This window comes from Prionailurus viverrinus, chromosome D4, assembly GCF_022837055.1.
Source record: "Prionailurus viverrinus isolate Anna chromosome D4, UM_Priviv_1.0, whole genome shotgun sequence".
NCBI classification, from domain to species: domain Eukaryota; kingdom Metazoa; phylum Chordata; class Mammalia; order Carnivora; family Felidae; genus Prionailurus; species Prionailurus viverrinus.
Window position 1 is genome coordinate 14,853,942 of NC_062573.1, and position 19,393 is coordinate 14,873,334.

Genomic DNA, 19,393 nt, shown 5'->3' on the forward strand with positions numbered 1-19,393 from the left:
ACTTCCAAGGGCCAGCACCTGCTTTTCCCGGCCTGACTGCCTCCCCTACTTTGCCCACCCACGGAGCAGACTGGAAAGTGCTTGGGGATTAAATGCCCAAACACCCCATCCATGGAGCGCTCAACCAACGACTGACAAGGTTACTGTCTGAAGACCCAGCTGCCTCACCCGGGCTGTGGGTAACGGAGGCGTGTGTTCGGTACAGGCTCCAAGGCTTCCCAGGGTAACACCCAGCCGGGCTCAGTGGAAACCGGCTTGGTAGCTTACCTTTTACTGGTGCCTTCTGTTCCCTGTCTCACTTTCCTTTACCTCACAAACAAACTACTGGCAGTTAAATCCTTTCTCAGGGTCAGCTTCTAAGGCAATACAAACACCGGGCATTTACGCGGTATTTACCGTGTGCCAGACACTATTCTAAACACCCAACCTTCAGGACACCCCCGTAAAATAACCCAAAATTTACCTAGGGGGACACTGAGGCATTACAAGGTTAAGAATTGTGCCCCAGGCCTCAGAGCTAGTAAATACATTTAGCATTTTTCACATTCTGTTGCAACCATCTCTTCTCCACTGGACCAAGAACCTCTCGAGGGAGGTTCCTACTTTTTTCATCTTTCTCAACGTCCTCAGCATCTAGCAGAGCTAGGCAGGCAGGCACGTGCTCGATAGATAAAGGTTTTTTAAAGTGCCTGCACACTGCTACCCAAACACGCTGTTTCTCTTGCCTCTGTGTCTTTTCTCAAACAGGAGTCCTGAAACACCGTTTCTCATATCCCTCTTGCCCTTTTCTTTTTTTTTTTTTTTAAGTTTATTTATTTATTTTGAGGGGAGAAGTAGGCAGAGAGAGAGGGAGAGAAAGAATTCCAAGCAGACTCTGCACTGTCAGCACAGAGCCCGAAGCGGGGCTTGAACCCACAAACCGTGAGCTCATGACCTGAGTCGAAGCCAAGAGTCAGAAGCTCAACCGACTGAGCCACCCAGGTGCCCCTTCTCTTGCCCTCGTCCACACACCCCCCTCCCAGACCACCCCCGCCACCACCACAGAACAGTAATTCTTGATTACTGCTCTGGCGGCCAAAATAAGGAATTCTGTGGGGCAAGGCTGACACCAGACAGCATATGACCCCTCTAGTATCTAGTAAACAAACCCCATTGCTCACACATGAATCAGCGCACCTTCGCCAAGCTGTTATTTCTGCATTTTCATACAAGACATCTGTCTTCTTCCCTGTAACCCTCACTAACAATGTTCAAGTCTCCCCTATCCTACACCCTTCCCTTCACCCTGTGTTCCCCTCCAGCCACCACCCTTCTTATTACCAAACTACCACAACCCCCTGCCTTGCATTTGATTGTCGGTCTCCACGTCACCTTCTGCATCGTCCACTGCCGTCTCTACTTGGATCTACTGGGGTTACGTGTCTATGTAATGAAGAAGAGCTTTCCAGAAGCAGCGTTTGTGCTAAGGCTTTCAAAGGTGGGGTTCAGATAACCCCTGTCCTGACTCCTGACCTCAAACTGCACCCTAGTCATCTCTCCACTTCCTGCTCACGCTTGCTCCCCAGTCCATGTGCCCCTCTCCGGGAGGGCACCAGTCACCCCCACTGCACCAAAACAAGCCATCCTTAATGTCCTACTCTTTCCTCTTGCAGGCAACGGCCCCAACCTAAATCCCCGGCTAGCACTCCCACGACATCTTTCTCTGCCAGTCACTCCCCGTCCCAAGCGCTGACCGCACGTTCGCCCTCTCGAAAACCCTCCAGGGTTGGCTACTGCCTAAGAAATAAAAGCTAAGGGGTGGCCTGGGTGGCTCGGTCGGTTAAACATCCAGCTCTTGATTTCCGCTCAGATGGCTCAGGTCACGATCTCCCGGATCGTGAGTCCGAGCCCCGTGTCTTCGGTCACCTCCTGACCGGTTTCCCTGCCTCCTCTCTCACTAATCCCCACTCTAGACCCTCAAAACCCATCCCAACACATGACTAGACTCAACCCAACTCCAGCGGGCACAGGTCTTTCTCATCTCAGGAGCTTTGCTCCAGCTACTCCCTCAGCCCGTGACGCTTTGCCCACTTAGACCAAAAAGGCTCCCCAAACTCCAAGGACCTCGTGAAGACACCACCTCTGCCACCATAGCTGATGCGTAGGCATACACCCTGATGGTGGGGCTGACCAACAGGAACAGAGCACCATAGCTGATGCACAGGACATCACCACAGAGCCCAACGCCAGGCTCAAACCCATGAACTGCGAGATGGGACCGAGCTGAAGCCGGACGCTCAACCACCCAGGCGCCCCTCGGTCAACATTTTTCTGAAGTGTCAAGTGACAAACACAACTCAAAACAGTGTCAGTAAAAGGGAATCCGTGACCTTCTGGAACCAAGAGGCAGTGCTAGCTTCAGGCATTGCCAGCACAGGCGGATCCAGGACTCAGGTGGTCTTCAGGGCCTTTTCCCCTCTTTCTCTCCCAGCTCCACTTTCCTCTCTGGCCTCATTCTTCAGCGGGCACTCTCCACACTGCAGCAAACAGAGGTTCACGGGCTACCAGAAAGAGATGCTCTTTCCACCAGCACCCATCTGAGCAAAGACCCAAGAAAGACTGTTTGGCTCTGCTAGAGTCTCACGTCCACCAAGGAAGATATTTTGGTCAATGGAAGATACTGATGAAAGACCAGAGAGGCCAGTGTGTTTCCCCCTGCCCCCGACACCCCCGAAACACTTTCCCTCTGGTTTAGATAAGCATCCCTGGCAGCAGCTGCTTCTCTCCAGGGTTATCCCCCTCTGTGGACCCCACTCTTGTTGAGCAGCCCTGCCACAGCTCTAGTTCCCACAGAAGCTTCTAGATTCTACACCACCTCCTCCCATTGACCCTCCAGCGCTGACAGTGACAGCAGTTTCCTTGCGGTTGCTTCTCTCCGGGTTAATCTCACCATCTTCTTGACTTCTCACGTTTTTCATCACTGATGTGATTAATTCCCTGGATTATAGGCTCTCAGCTGGAAACACCTAAGGGGCCTTTCACCCTGACCTGACCACGACTGACACAGACATTGACAGAGAATGGGCAGAAACGCACAAGAAAATACGGAGAGTATAATACCTGGGGATAACCACCATCAGCACCTCACATTTATTAAAGGCTCACTACTTATCAGGCACTACTCTAGGCATGAACTCCCCAGATCTTCCTATCAACCTTGTGATACAGGTACTTCTGTTATCCCCTTTTTACAGATGACGACACGGAGGCTCAGAGAGGTTCACAAAGACTGAAGACGGGCGGGGCTGGGATTTGACAAGCTGGCTCTGGAGTGCCAAGCAAAGAGTATTTCAAGTAAGAGGGTACTCAACAGCGCAAGTGCAACCTGCCAAGACGTCAGGATGGATAGGGACCGTGAAGCACCTACTGGATTTTGCGAGAAGGAAGTCACAAGGGGACTCGGCTAGTAAAGTCAGAAACCCGACAGCGGCAGGCTGAGGAGTTAGGAAGAGTAGCAGACCTTACTTTCAAAAAGTCTGTCTGTGAAGAGCAGTCACAAAACAGATCACAAAACGGGGAAAGAAAACAAAAGGCATCACGGCAAAGTTGTCTTTACTCCTGGTTTAAGAAGCAACGGTGACCTGAAGATGTTTATTAATGTTTATTTGTTTTTAAGAGAGAGAGAGAGAGAGAACACGAGCCAGGGAGGGGCAGAGAGAGAGGGAGACACAGAATCCGAAGCAGGCTCCAGGCTCAGAGCTGTCAGCACGGAGCCGGACGCGGTGCTTGAACTCACAAACCGTGAGATCATCGCTGGTGCTGAAGTCCGAGGCTTAACCGACTGAGCCATCCAGGCGCCCTGAGTATGTTTATTGATAGAATGAGCCAGGTGAGAGGGAATGTGAAGACACAGAAATGGGTGAGGATGATGAACGGAGCGAAGTCTCAGAGAGGCCAGAGGGGGCGGGCCATACAGTCCAGGGGTGCCTTAGAATCCCTTCTACAGCGACTGGGGCAACCAAGAAACAATGGCTACGGATTCACATCATTTCACAGTCTGGAAAAAGGAAGTTCTTTTATGGTGGCTTCTGTCTTCTCATCAGCAGAATGGGAGGGTAGAATGGGGGGAGGGGGAGGTGTGAGGAACAGAGAAAAGCGTCAGATCAGCCATGGCACAGAACGGGAGCCTCTATGGAAAGAAAGGAGTGCCCAGCACCACTGAGGCCCCAGTTATGGTTAAAACCAGTGAATTTACACTGGCAGCAATTCTCAAGGTGCAGGAAAAGATCTGAAGCAATGGAATGATCCAGACTGGGTATAAAAGGAGGAGAGAAGGGAGTCGAAGAAAGGAAGTGGAGGGAGCAACTGATGAGATGAGCCACCCCATCTAAAGGAGGGAGGTGAGGGACACCTGGCTGGCTCAGTCAGAAGAGCAGGTGACTCTTTATCTCAGGGTCATGAGTTCAAGCTCCATGTGGGATGTAGAGATTACTTAAATAAAAAATAAAAACACAAAATAAAGGAGGGAGGGAAGTACAAGTGGTCAGAGAACAGGTGCAGGCAGTAATGACTAACTGAGGGGACGGTAAGGCAAGAGAAGATATCTGATGGCATTATCTCTGAGCCCGAACCGTTCTGGGCATTATAGCGCAAGGCTGTGGCCAGGGAGAGGGCAACTGAATTAAAAAAGAGGTGAAGGTGTGTGCAGATTCAAGTCAAGAAGCTGATAGTTTTGTAGCTTTGAACAGAGTCACCGTGAGGTGAGGGCATGACTTGAGAAGACAGTGACTTGGGGTCTAGAGATTTTAATGAAGAAGAGTGAAAGGCCGGCAAGTTAGAAATGACAGGGAAGAAAAAGGTCGTGGAAGGCCTATAACGGACATTTGTTTCTGCTTGCCTCACATTCCTTTGTTCCTCCTTCTGTTAGCAGCCTCCTGATCCTGCTTTGGTAACCACCTCCATCCTCCCCAGGCACACGTGGGGCTTCTAAAATACTCGTAATATTCTTGTGGGTGCCTGGCTGGCTCCGTTGGTAGAGTGTGCAACTCTTGATCTCAGGGTTGTGAGTTCGAGCCCCACATTAGGTGTAGAGATTACTTAAAAATAAAATCTTTAAAAATAAATAAATAAGGGGCACCTGAGTGGCTCGGTCAGTTAAGCATCCTACTTCAGCTCAGGTCATGATCTCACAGTCCATGAGTTCAAGCCCCATGTCAGACTCTGTGCTGACAGCTCGGAGCCTGGAGCCTGCTTCAGATTCTGTCTCCCTCTCTCTCTGTACCACCCCGCTCCCCCACTCATGCTTTGTCTCTCAAAAATAAATACATTTAAAAAAAATTTTTTAAATAAATAAATAAAATAAAATACTAGTAATATTCTCTTAATCTGGGGGGTAGGAACATGAGTGTTTATTGTTCTTTAAACCTTGGAGATACATTTTATTCTTCAAACCATAGGGATACATTTTATATACTTTGCATGTACATTTCACAGTTCAAACAAACAGACCTACCAAAAACTTCCCTTCTCCTCTCTCCAAAGATGAGGACCTGGTGCAGGTCTGGGCATCAGACTTACAGAGCTTGGTTTCGGCACTTACCCGATTTAGGCCCATGAGACAGCAGCCCAGGGCTTTTGCTGGAGCGCTCAGCAAAGAGGTGCTCTCTTTCTGCTGAAGTTGTGAAGCTTATTTGTAGAAGGTATCCCTTCACTAGCTTGAGAATAAAACTAACACAGAAGAAAGCAAAGCCAAGAGATGGGGTGACAGATTCCCAATATCATTTGAATACCTAGTTCCAGCCACTCCTGAAACCAAAATACCTGGGGCTTTTCAAAAACATAAGCCAGGAGGCTTTTTTTTTTTTTTTTCCCTTCGGCCAGTTTGCACTTGGTTTATGTCCTTTTCACTAAAAGGAAATGAATTCAGTGGAAGAGCCAAATAAAGGATTCTCAATTCAACAGCCTGTGTGAGCCTTTTCAACATATAAGTCAAATCATGTCCCTCCTTCTGCTGGAGACACTGCAATGGCACTCAAAGTAAAGGCCTGTTCTCAGGGTGACCTATGAGGCCCTACACAATCCGGACCCTTCCCCTCTCTGCTGTCGGCCAACTCTCCACTGTTCACTCTGCCCCAGCCACACTGGCTTCTGGGCTCTTCCAGTCCACACTAGGCAGATGCCTTCAAGACTTTGCTTTGGCTGTTCCTTCCACCTAGAAGGACACTCCTCCAGCTTTCCACTCACTAATTCCATCCCTCATCTCCTCCAAGTCTCTACTCAAATCTCAAGTTCTCAGTAAAGCCTCTCCAAATCCCCCTCCCACAGCCAGTGATCCTGACTCCCCTCATCCTATTTTTTCTCCCTCCCATAGCATTTTTTATATAACATAGTATATAGTCACAAAAAGTACCCCATGAGGGCAGCGGTATTCACTGGTTGACTCATCTCAAGTTCCTGGAGCAGTGCCTATCTCATAGTAGGTCCTCAAATACGTGAATGAACAAATAAAATGACATGAGCCTCCAGGGAGCAGAGCTTGGTTTATTAAAGGCAGTGGAGGGGCACCTGGGTGGCTCAGTTGGCTAAGCGTCCAACTTCAGCTCAGGTCATGATCTCACGGTTCATGAGTCTGAGCCCCGCATCAGGCTCTGTGCTGACAGCTCAGAAAGAGCCTGGAGCCTGCTTCGGATTCTGTGTCTGCCTCTCTCTCTCAGCCCCGACCCCACTTATGCTCTGTCTCTCTCTCAAAAATAAATAAATGTTTAAAAAAAATTTTTAAATTAAAAAAAAGGGCAGTGGAGAGAAAGGAAACTGACCTCCATCTCCTGATCCTGATATAAGTGGAGTACAGGAGGAAAAGACAGCTCCATTTTGAAGACTTTGGCAGAAGCAGTAACCTAAGAGGGCAGGAAGTAGGCAGAAGAGTTCAGTGAAGAGGTTGAGGATGTGGGAAGGGTTGTTAACCACAGCTGGGGCTTGAGCGGGCTTGGTGTTAAGTTCTGGGAGGCACGCAGGAGTTGGAGGCTGAGTCAGGGGAGAAGTAGCCCAGAGTGGTTTGCAGATGAAAGTAAAAAAGCGAGGCAGGTCAAGTGGTTTATTTACATTTTAGGAGGAGATGAAGGATGTGGGGATAGAAGGCCTGGTGAGTTCAGCTGGCATGAAAAGAATTCACGCAACCCTGGGAAGATAGGAAGGATTCTCCCGTAACTCCAAGGTTTGGATGATTTTCAAAGGCAGTGGATGAAAAGGGCATATTTGGTTGCTGCTCCTTCTCAAGCAAGCATCCCAGATGCCACTCAGTAGCGTCTGCTGGACCGAGACACAAGACTTCCCTGTGCTTGGCAACATCCTGGGCCCACAGAAAGCAATTCTCCTCCGCATAATACAATAACCCTGCACCACGAGCAGCCTGTCAAACCCTCGTTCTCCAATCCCAGAACTGACTCTGAACCAGGCATCCAGGGTCACAATGCACTGTCCAAAAAGGCAAGAAAACAGGTTTCTTTTCAAAGACCGATCACAGCACTCAGCTTTCCTACCTGTCCTCCAATGACCCGCATGCTGCCTGGGCAAGAGAAAGCAGGGCAAAGAGAAGCCTTCCTTCCACTGGTCCTGACTCACCTCTGTTGCATGCTAGCTTCTCTCTACAGAAATTTCTCCAGAGTTGCTAGAACATACATGCACGCCAAGATTCAAGGAAAATATTACTTCCAGTCAGAGAAAGAAATTACATTACTTAGCCTCCAAGGAAAAGTGGCTTACTATAAATCAGGCCCTTGGGAGTGATGTCATTTTGATGCTTCTTACAGCTGTATGGAGACTTATTAAATATTCAATAATTAATAATAATGGCTTCAAGACTGTCTTCTCCTAGAACTGGAAGCCAGGAGTAATTAGACTTGGGCCTGACTTCCTGCCCACCAACAAGACCTTGGTGGTACAGGGCATTTGTCCTCCCAGTATTTATTAGTAAAATGCCCATATTTCTGAGACAAGTGTCCTCCAAGAGTGGATCGCTAAGCAAATGTTTAAAATAGCCATTAGTGGGGGCACCTAGCTGCCCCAGTAAAAAAGAGCCATGTGACTCTTGATCTCAAGGTCATGAGTTCAAGCCCTACGTTGGGTATCGCAATTAGTAAATAATAATAAATTTTAAAAAACTTTAAAATAAATAACTAAAATAGCAATCAGTGTCATCCAGCATTCAAGATAGCCAGATAATCCCTGTCTCCTGATATATTTTTTAAAGATTTTATTTATTTTTTTTATTTGAGAGAGGCATAGAAAGAGAGAATGTGAGGCGTGTGCACACATGGGGGCAAGACAGAGGCAGAGGGAGAGAGAGAATCCCAAACAGACCCCACGCCCAGCACAGAGCTGGACACAGGACTTGATCCCACAACCCTGGGGTCATGACCCGAGCCAAAACCCAAAGTCAGATGCTCAACGGACTGAGTCACCCAGGGACCCCTACCTCCTACATTTATACCCTCTTCCCACTTTGTACTAGCAGTGTGATCAATAGAATACGGCAGAATTATGAAACTTCCAAGATTAGATCATACAACAGTATAGCTTGAGTCTTGGGATCACTTGCTCTCTTGGACCACTTTCTCTGGGGGAAAACTAGCTGCCATGGCAAGCCGCCCTATAAAGAGGAACTAAGGCCTGTCAACAGCCAAGTGAATGAGCCTGGAAGCTGATCCTCCCCCAACCCAATCTTCAGATGACCCCAGCCCTGGTCAACGCCTTGACTGCTACCTCAAAAGAGACCGGAGTCAGAACCACCCAGCTCAGCTGCTCCTGGATGACATGACACTATTGACCCACACAAACTATCTGCGGGTGCTAAATTTTGGTGTAATTTGTTACACAGCAATAGACAATTAATTCACTATCCTGAGAAGGAAATCAGAAGGTTTAACTTCGTATCCTACATGCACACATGCATGCAGGAACAATTTGTCTTTAAGAGAGCAACAAATTATTCTTTCAGTCATTTGACAATTACTTATTGAACGTCAAATATGGGCAAGGTAGTTCCAAGCAACATAACTCTTCATACAGTTTGTCATCTATAAAATAAAGAGAAATAATCACAAGGAACCCCCTCCCCCACAACACACACCTCAACCTGCTCAATTCATTGGTTTAATTAGCTTTTTAAGTCTTTTTGCTCCTAATGCTCTACTCCCCACTCCTGGCTTTCATAAACTCTTTCAGGAAGGTACATCAAGTCCCCCTCCATAGCCATTTTGAGTGCTCAGTGCACTAATACTCATTTTTATTGTATCACATGCCCTCCCATCTACGGGGGAAAGAGGTCCCCTCTGATTGCATTTAACATTGGGACAAGGAGGAATTCATTCAGTATTTTACTGGGAGGAGGGCGTCCTGATCACAAGTGTTGAGAACAATTCTAATTTCTGCATATCGGTGAGTAGGTGGCCACAGCAGCGCTGAGAGAATCACAGCTCAAGTCCTGGTCACAGCCGAAATGGCCATGGGGCAGGGGGTCATGGGGATGCCGCCCCTCGCCCTTCACCGTACTCTGCTGTCTCTCAAAGCAGCAGGATTATTATGCCGCTGTAAGAATATCAGGAGCTTCCTTCTGCACAAAGAAGGTCAAAGGGCGAGCTTTCCTTCCATCAACCACAAAAAACGGGCCTCTGACAAAACTAAACAGTGTGGAAGGCCGTGAGAGGTGAAAGAAAGAGCCCCAGACAGAAAACCACAGCGAGACTCTCCCCACCCGCCGGCCGGGGTCTGAGTCAGGTGACTCCTCGGGGCACACAGCAAACCTAAACAAAGATCACTCCCCACATGACAGAGCGTGAGGAAGACGACTCGGGCAGCAAGACCAACACTGCCGCTCCCACCAGGGAAAACCATTAACTCCTGCTTCTTTACAGTGCCAGAAAAGTAGGGGAGCTACAAGTCACCCGGCAGCTCAGCCTTCGCGGATGCACCGGGAGGAACTCGGGACCCCATCCCAGGGCACACGCGCCGGGCACTGCACACCCGCCACTGGCCGCACCACGCGGCCAGGACCCCTCCCCTCCAGCTGTCACCCGCGCTCGCGACCCGTCACGGCGGGGCATGCCCGCCCCCTCCTGCCGCCCCCCCCCCCCTGCGGCTACGACCCCGCGGGGGCGGCCGGGAGGGACGATTTTCCGATGGCTCTGGGGAGCCAGGGAACGCCCGCCCCCGGGCAGGGGCGCCAGGGTGGGCGCGGCCCGGGGCCCGGAGGGAGAGCTCCGGGTCCACCATCCCCCGCGAGAGCGAAACGCGCCTCCCGGTCCCCAGCCCCGCGCGCCCCACCTTGTCGCCGAAGCTGCGGGCCATCAGCAGGTCCGGGCTGGGCGTGCTGTCGCCGCCCACGGCCTCCTCGCTGCTGGAGCCGGCCAGCGGGTGCGGCATGTCGAGCAGGGAGTGGGGCCCGGTGGACGGCAGGCCCTTGGGGGGCCCGCCCGACATGGCGCGCACGGCTCGGGACGCGCCGCCGCCGCTTCCTCCTGTGCCCGCCGCGGCGGGCTTCCCCGGCGCCCGCGGCCAGGCCCCGCTCGGCCGCGGTCGGTCGGAGGCCCTGCACCGGCCGGGCTGAGAACCACCCCCGCCGCCGCCGCCGCCCGCCGGCTCGTGTCTACCCGCGAGGCTCCGGGCCCGGCTGCGCTGGGCTGGGCTGCTCCGCGCCGCGCGCCCCCGCTCCGCGCCCGAGCCCGCCGCGGTTCGCTCGCACCTTGGCCGGGGGCGCCCAGCCAGCTCCGCCACGCCGCCCAGCCCGCTCGCGGCCCCGCCCCCGCGGCGCCTCGGCCTGCCCGGGAGGAGGGGAGGGAGGAGGGGAGGAGAGAAGGAGGGAGGACGATGAGGCGCGCCCGAAGCTCCGCCCCCGCCCGCCGCCCGCAGGAAGTGCGCCCTGAGCCCTCGGCCGCTGTCCTCCGCGTGGCCACCCTTGCCTCCAAGAGGCTACCCTGTGGAGGCTGCGCGCGGCCCCCGGACAAATATTTAACGGAAATCAGAGGTGGAAAAAGACGTTGGAGCATCCTGTTCCATTCCACCCGCGTTTACTGAGGCGCCCGCGGCAGGCATGCGGGGGGCTGGGGGCTTTGGGGCCCGCACGGGAGTCGGGATCGCCTGGCCTCGAAGATAACCCAAAATGGAAGGAATCACGCCGCATATTATAGGAATGGCATAAAAGACTGTGAGGCACAAAGGAGCTGGAGGACACGGGGTGGGAAACCTAGAAGGGAATTCAAGGAGGCCGTGTGAGGGTTCTGACCAAGCGCGCCTAGAGATCCCCAGGCCCTCTCGGTGAACCTCAGAGGAGGGAGCATCAGAAAGGGAGGGAGTGCTACAAATGATGTAGGACCCAGACTCACACCTTGACCCAACTGTGCCTTTTGAGAGAACCCAATTTTTCATGCGTTTGTGCTTCCTTTCTAGGCCTTTGGCTGGGCTGAATTCTCGTTTTTATTTGCTAGCAGAGTGGAGATAGTCAAGGCGTTACTTGACCCGTTTGGGGTGGAAGTTCACCGACTTTAACCACCTTACCTGTCTCCGCATTTTCTTAGGGCCAGGTCAGTAGGGGGCATCAGTCTGCGCAAGAATAGATGGCTTCTAGCAAAGGAATGGGTAGGGAGTATTTTTGCCTATGGATTTCCAACCTCTTTAGGTTTGTCCAGTTTAATCTGACAAATCTTTAAGATTTTATTTTATTTTTTAAGTTTATTTTGAGAGAGAGAGAGAGAGAGAGAGCACGCGGGCGAGTGGGGGAGGGGCGGAGAGAGAGGGAGAGAGAGAAACCCAGGCAGGCTGCATCCACTCTTGTCAGCACAGAGCCTCAGGCCTCCAAATTCATGAAACTGAGATCATGACCTGAGCGGAAATCAAGAGTCAGATGCTCAACCGACTGAGCCACCCAGGCGCCCCTCACCTGACAGATCTTGAAGTTGGGATTCACTGTGGTCTCCACCATGCCTTTATGAAGAAACAAGTGATCCTTCAGCTGGAGGAGAATGCAAAGAATTGAAGCTGAGCTAAAATATCACTCAGAGACTCGCTGAGCTTCAAAGACCTTATTTCCCCTGGGGTAATTCGCTGAGCCTTAGCCCTCAAGTTACCAGCTTTTCTCTCCCCCACATGGGTCTGCCTTGTTTGGGGACAATAGGACACGGAGGGCACTGGGAACAACTTTAAATTCTGCTTCTTGTCTACCTCCCAGGAATGCCAACGTCTGGTCCTCCTGGAGATGGGTAAAATTAATACTTTTATATTCAAGGGCTGCTTACAATGACTACAGACCCTATTAACTGTTCTTATAACATCAAAGTATGTAGCACGGATATAACTAGAAATGAATGTTCTATAGATGTATAATATAGGTGATTTTTACAGAATAGTGTTATTTATTTTAACAACCAGGCCACCTTAACATAATAGAGATCTTATTTTACGAAGACTCCACATAGCTTTCTCCTCAGGTCACCAGGAAAGAGTGAAAAGAGAGCCACATTTGGATTCCTGCTTCGTCACTACAAGTGGGTGACCATGATCAAGTTTCCTAACCTTAATGAACCTGTTTCCTAACCTAGAAAGGAGGGAGCGCATAATAATAGTTACCTTGGTGGTGGCTGTGAAATAGCATATTCTGCAAGTAACGTTCCTAGCAAAATGCTGATGCAGAATAGACACTCCCTAAATGTTCATTCCCTTCCTTTCCCCCTCTATCCGGTTTTCTCTACTATTGTTACAAAACAATAATTATAGAGTTTTCATAACTGAACATGCTGTACTCCAAACTCCTCTGTTTGCTTCGTTTGGGTCAGAGTACCATTTTTCTGTGCTCCTCCCAAAAACAAAAAATAAAACCCAGAAAACCAGAGTTCCTAAAAGGCCATACGAAAGAGTTTATTTATTTTCCAGTTTCCTGGTTGGTCAATGGCATCTGGCCACAATGATCCACTGGGTAGTCATCAAAACTAAAGAAAGTGAACTTCCATGGAAAACATTTTGGTATAAAGTTTCCACCATTCAAATTTAGCCCAGAACTGCCTATTCATACTCACCACTTCCTGTTGTATTTTAGTATTCCTTGTGGTGGGAAACTGCCACTGAAATAACGTTAAGTGTCCTATAGTATGTGACTGTGCTACTAAAAGTTTTCAGAGCAACATGGTGGGAAGGAGGAAATGTGAAGTTTTTATATCTGAGCGGAAGGTTCTCGTCTTTGCTGGAGTTTATGGAGGGAAGCTTGGATCTCTAGGGCTGAGTTCTGAGGAAGAACACACTGGATATTATATGTACGTGGGGGCACAGGGTAGATGCCACCAACCCAAGAACACAGGATGGAGCCTTCCGGCATCCAAAGGGAATCTTAGGCACTTAGGCTGGCACCTTTCATGAGACAGGGTCTTGGACCCCAGAATTTTTTAAGTTTGCCAAGCCGGAATCCTGTAAACCTTACTAGCAAGTCTATCTGGGCTTTACACGAGCACCCAGACCTCAGAAACAAAGCAGAGTCGCAACAAAGCATTCTCTCTTTCTCTCCCCTGGTACAGCATGTGCTTAGGCCTTATTCATGTTTGTGTTAGCTGCTTATCCTCTCCTGGTTTTTAATACAATCGTAGCTTTATTTTATACGGCATCCCAAACCCTGCCTCAAAATAACACCACCACTTCTGAAGTGGATGGCTGATGAGGACAAAGGGGGTTTTCAAAGAGCATTCAGAATGACATGTAGAAAGCCACAGAAGCCTGTCTCAAACAAGAGGGCAACTGAGAAGACACTATCGCCAACACAGGCAAAATTGTATGGACAATCTAATTCAGCCAGTGATGTCCCAAGAAAAAGAAAAAGCCAGCAGGTCCACTTGAGGCCAGGATCTGAAGAGTTTTGTAAACAAGAAATTGGACCTTGCCCCAGAACCAGCAGAGAGGCTTGTGGCTAAATCATAGGATCGTTTTGTATTTCCATATCGAGACTCCTGGCCCCCAAAGCACTGAGACCTTCTGCAGTGGATAATGCAACCCAGGCCATGGAGCTGGTGCCTCAGATCCACCTGTGAATTTGTTAAAATGAAAATTTTTAGGCCCTATCCAAGAGATTCTGATTCTGCGTGGGCCTGGAATCAACATTTTTAAACAAGTCTCTCGGTGATACTGATGCTGATCTGTAAACTGCACTTTGAGAAACACTGTTCTCTGAGCTCCACCCATTTCTCTAAACCATAAGCTGACATTCCAAACCACCTTTTGTAAACAGCATTTTAAGTGCTTACTTTGGAGAAATTTCCTGTTTGCTGAGAAGTTTCTTAAAAGACAAATTTCTTTTGCAGAATTCTATTACAGGGAACTTTTGCCCTAAACTTTAATGGTTCTTTTTATGGAGCATCTACCAGGTGCTTAAAATTTTGGAGAAGAAGCTCGGTGAACTAAACTGTCTGTTGAGAGATTCATTTCATAGCTCTGCCTGTGGAATGCCTCACAACAGAGTGGGTATTTTTCAAAGCACCCAAAAAGGCCATTCTTTGGATGGCCTTGCAAGCTCCTGGTAACTGGGCTTCGTCTGGCCATAGAAAGGTAATTCACCACCTTCACAAGGGATACCTGCTACCTGGCTTTCTTCACAGGCAGGCTCTGGAGGGTGTGGGTTTGTACATATTCTTTTTTGGTGGCTACCCATTAGCGAGGGTGAGCTGGAGAAGATACAGAGCTGACAAATACTGGAAGCCCAGGCATTGAGCCTCATTAGTAGTGAATCTTTAGATAAGGTGGAAAACCTACTTACTGGCTGTGTACCTACTTACATGATAGTGTTTGGTTCCATTGCTAGGAATGATCCTTACAAGGCATCTAGAAGGTAAACATTCAGATATCCTATGACCCAGTAGTTCTACTCCCAGAACACAACAGAAATGCATGAGTATATTCATCAAAAATGGATTTGTGAATCTCTACAGCAGCAGCATTTGTAATAGCCAAAACTAAAAATAATTTATGCAACCGTCAACAGTGGTATAGTCACACGAATGGAATGTTACACAGCAATGACAGTGGAGGAACAACATGGTGAGTGAATCGCACAAATACAATTTTTTTCTTTTTTTTAAATGTTTATTTTTATTTTATTTATTTACTTCTTTATTTATTTTTTTAATTTATTTTTAAGAGAGAGAGGGAAACAGAATTCCAAGCAGGCTCCATGCTGTTAGCACAGAGCCTGACATGGGGCTTGAACTCACGAACTGTGAGATCATGACCTGAGCTGAAACCCAGAGTCAGATGTTTAACCAACTGAGACACCCAGGCACCCCACAAATACAATTTTTTTTAAAATGTTTATTTTGAGAGAGAGAGAGCGCACACGCATGCATGTGCATGTGTGCGCAGAGAAGGGGCAGAGGGAGAGGGAGGGAGAGGATCCCAAGCAGGCTATGCTATCAGTGCATAGCCTGACACAAGGCTCAATCCCACCAACTGCAAGATCATGACTTGAGCAGAAATCAAGAATAGGATGCTTAACCAACTGAGCCACCCAGGCACCCCACAAACACAATTTTTTTTAAGTAACCTCTATGCCTGGGGCACCTGGGTGGCTCAATCGGTTAAGCGTCCGACTTCAACTCAGGTCATGATCTCATGGTCTGTGAGTTCAAGCCCCGCGTCGGGCTCTGTGCTGACAGCTCAGAGCCTGGAGCCTGCTTCAAACTCTGTGTCTCCCTCTCTCGCTGCCCCTGCCCCCCTCACACTATGCCTCTGTCTCTGAAAAATGAATAAACCTTTAAAAATAGAATCTCTATGCCCAAGGTGAGACTCGCACTCGTGACCCCCAAGATCAAGTGTCACATGCTTTACTGACTGAGCCAGCCAGGTGCCCCTCACAAACACAGTATTGAATGAAAGAAGCCAGATACAAAAGAGTATCTACTTTATGACTCGGATGGTTTGAAGTTCAAAAACAGGCAAAACTAAAATGCAGTGCTAAAAGTCAGAATAGTGTTACCTTTGTCTTTGCGGGGGTTTCTGGGGTACTGATAGTATTTTCTTATCTGGGGACTGGTTTCACACGACACATTCATATTTTGTGAGCCTTCATGTTAGGCTGCATTAAAAGTTTATGTAAAAAAGGCATCTGGTCTATGACCCTCACTTCCTAAATGAGGAAACTGAGGCCCAGAGATATTAAGTAACTTGCTCAAGGGCAATCAGCTGTTGCTGTCCTACTGTTAAGTGCGTCCTTCCATTTGGATGCATAGTGATTCACACGTGGGTTTGGGCAATACTTGCTCAAGTAAACCCAAAGGCAAAGGAGTGAGGACATAAAGAAAAAGGAGAAGGACAGCGATGTCAGCAGCTAGTATTTGCCTACCAGTCATTTGTCCTTTCCCCTGGTGGTTGTCTGTTTCTCTTCCACCCTCCCTTTTGAACGCAGTCTTGTAAGGGCTTGGTGCCTGGAGCCGCTACAGCCATCTTGTGGCCATGAGTGGAGATATTCCCAGTACTCGGGCATCATTGAGCCAAGGCACCAGACTCCAAATTTCTTAAGTAAAAAGTAAACATTCCTATGGTCCCAGGCAGTTGAATTGGGACCCCTGTGACATGCAGCTGAACCCATCCTTAGGAATTCAGAGGAAGAACAATACAAGAAGGCAGGAGAGGATCTCAGAAGAGAGTCCCCCTTGTGGGTAGCAACATTCACAGCAGTGGTACCATCCTTCCATCATATGCATTCTCAAATGGGGCCATATTGTCCCTCAAAGGGGTGAAAATCGGTTCTTGGGGTAGCAGTAGGGCAAAAAAAAGTTTTAGCTATTACAATGGTTTATGGCTCTCCAAAGCTGACCAACAAAATTTTATTCTTCAGTATTTAATGTTTCTTGTTTTGGCAAATTTAAACCTACTTCACTTTTCCCCTTAGGGGCAGTGATGAGGATAAAGGGTTGAGAAACACTGCTCTCTAAAGACACAGGAGGGGACCTGGGTGGCTCAGTCAGTTAGGCATCCGACTCTTGACTTCGGCTGAGGTCGTGATCTCACGGTTCGTGAGTTCAAGCCCCGTGTAGGACTCTGTGCTGACAGTGTGGAGCCTGCTTGGGATTCTCTCTCTCTGTCTCTCTCTCTCTCTCTCTCTCAAAAATGAATGAATGAATAAATAAATTTTAAAGATGTGGGAAGAGCTGTAGAACAGAAGAGGAATAGAGTTCCTGGCTTCCTAAGGTTGAGCTTCTGAGCCTTCCCAAAGCCTCGGAATTCTACCAGCTCTTCCCAGAACCTTGGCCCAGATTGGACCACTGTAGTAGGTCTAGCCAGACCTGCTCTGCTCAGCCCATCCTGTGCCTTGTCACCCAAGTGATCAATGACTGTGTGGGCCCACAGTCTTGTCCTCACTATACAGAGGTAAGGGGAATGCAGACAAGAGGCCTCATCTTTCTTTTTTTAAGTTTATTTAGTTTTGAGAGAGAGAGAGACAGAGCATGAAAGGGGAGGGGCAGAGAGAAAGGGAGACACAATCTGAAGCAGGGTCCAGGCTCCAGGCTCTGAGCTGTCAGCACAGAGCCCAACGCGGGGCTCGAACTCAGGAATCATAAGATCATGACTTGAGCCGAAGTCGGACGCCTAACCACCCAAGCTCCCCAAGAGGCCTTGTCTTTCTGTAGAACCTATGGGCAATGTAGCAAGATGGTGCCGGGGGGCACAGCAAGGAAGTTACACTCAGTGCCCAGACTTTTGGTCCAGGTGAGGTGACTTGCTAACGGCAGGGCCCACACCATCTGCTAGCTAAGGTCATTGATCATGCTGGTATTTCAGATTCTCTGATTGTCAGCGCAAGAGGCTTGGTCTTCCCACTCGGGGGCCTCCTTTGATGTGGCAGGCAGCCCACCATCACCACCCACTCATGAAGGAAACAGCAGATTCAGGAAGCCGCACTCACCACATACCCACTAATCTGGTTCTCTCTGCTTGTTGAAATAGTAGCCTTTGAGTTTAGGCCAATATATGGAAACTTCTAGAAGTTTTATCTGCTGGCATGCTCATTTTTTCCAAAATCAAACCCAGTCCCTTGCAAGACTTCTTAAATCACACTGTCCTACACTAATGAAGGTTCGTTCAACTCCCAATTTCTAGTGCGTGTAGTGTATCTTGGCTCCTCCAAGTCAGCATCCTTGTGAGGCTGTCAATCTTCTAAGTTCACTCATTCCACTGCTTGTTGTCATCAAGTCAAAGCAGACTGAAGTTCTTCCTAGGAAGAGCCACACATCCAGTCCCTCAGAGTGGGATCTTAGGAGGTTATTGATGATGCCATTAAAGTAATTGAACACTGAAATGAAAGCAGAGTTGTAACTTCACCTTGAACACGAGGTTTCTGTACAGTCTCAGGACAAAAAGCTTTGCTCTGCCGATTTCAGTCCATCCACCAGCACCAGTACTACCCAGAACCCCCTGGAGGGCTACGTGGCTCGTACTATCTGGAGATCAGGAAACTTTAAGGGGATACCAGAAACTAAATCATGCCACTTCTCCCTTAATAAAAAATTTATGCTACAAAATCATAATTTGATATATTAGCATAATTACAAATCGTACTTTTTTAAGCTAATTTTCCAGGAGTAGAGAGGATGCCTTTTAGTTTTGATAACATTGCTGCTAACAGTATTCCATTACATGGGTAAGAGAAACTACACCGTATCTGCTCCTTCCAGCTGAGACCCAGGGGACTTAGGCTAGTTGGGCAGGGAAAGATGGTAGATGGAATACTTCTCACCTGCCGCTTCGGGTAGTACAGAAGTCAAGAATGATAGAGGTGAGTAAGGTGAGAAGCCAAGATAGAAAAACCAGGGTAAGGGGTCTTGCTTGTTCACTCAAGCAAAGAGAGAGGGGAGGATGAAAGCAAGTGTCAGTGGGGAAGAAGAGAATCAGGGTTCAAGAACCAGGAACAACACGTTGAGAAAATAAGCCTTCTGGTGGTCTTGAGCAGCATCTTGGGGCAAGAGGGGGTAAAGGATGTCATTGTGACCCATTGAACTTCCTAAGATAGGAGGCATGGAGTGGCCAGGACAACCAGAATCAGTTATTCTGGAAAGCTTCTCTGAGCTGGCTGGGGAATCTGGACAAAGGAAATGACTTTTCAAAATTCATTTCTGACCCACCTACAAAATTTGTTCAAATTAAGCATGAGGTTGCAGAGACACCAACTCTTTGGGAAAGCAGGATGCTTTCTTGGCATAGATATACTCCCTCAGGAAGGATGTGGCTAGCAAAAATGCTTCCCCTCCCCCAATTAAAAAATTTTAGAATAATTTTAGATTTACAGAACAGTTGCAAAGATAGTGTGAAAGTTTTCAAATACTCCTCATCCAATGTCTTCTATTGTTAACACTCTATATCACTATGGTACATTTGTCATGAGAAGCCAACC

General features: G+C 48.6%; 1 protein-coding gene across 3 annotated transcripts in view; it reads right to left on the minus strand.

The window, feature by feature from the left end:
- SNX30 (sorting nexin family member 30) overlaps nt 1-10,754 on the minus strand; it is a 117,588-nt gene extending 106,834 nt beyond the window's left edge. For 2 of the 3 annotated variants that reach the window (XR_007146339.1, XM_047830273.1), the window contains exon 1: nt 10,300-10,754. Coding sequence is in view for 2 of the 3 variants with exons in the window: in XM_047830273.1 (XP_047686229.1) it covers nt 10,300-10,455 (156 nt within the window). In the remaining variant the exon portion in view is untranslated. The remainder of the gene's footprint in view (nt 1-10,299) is intronic. The other variant, XM_047830274.1, reaches the window with a different exon arrangement.
- Between the last annotated feature and the right edge of the window lie 8,639 nt (nt 10,755-19,393).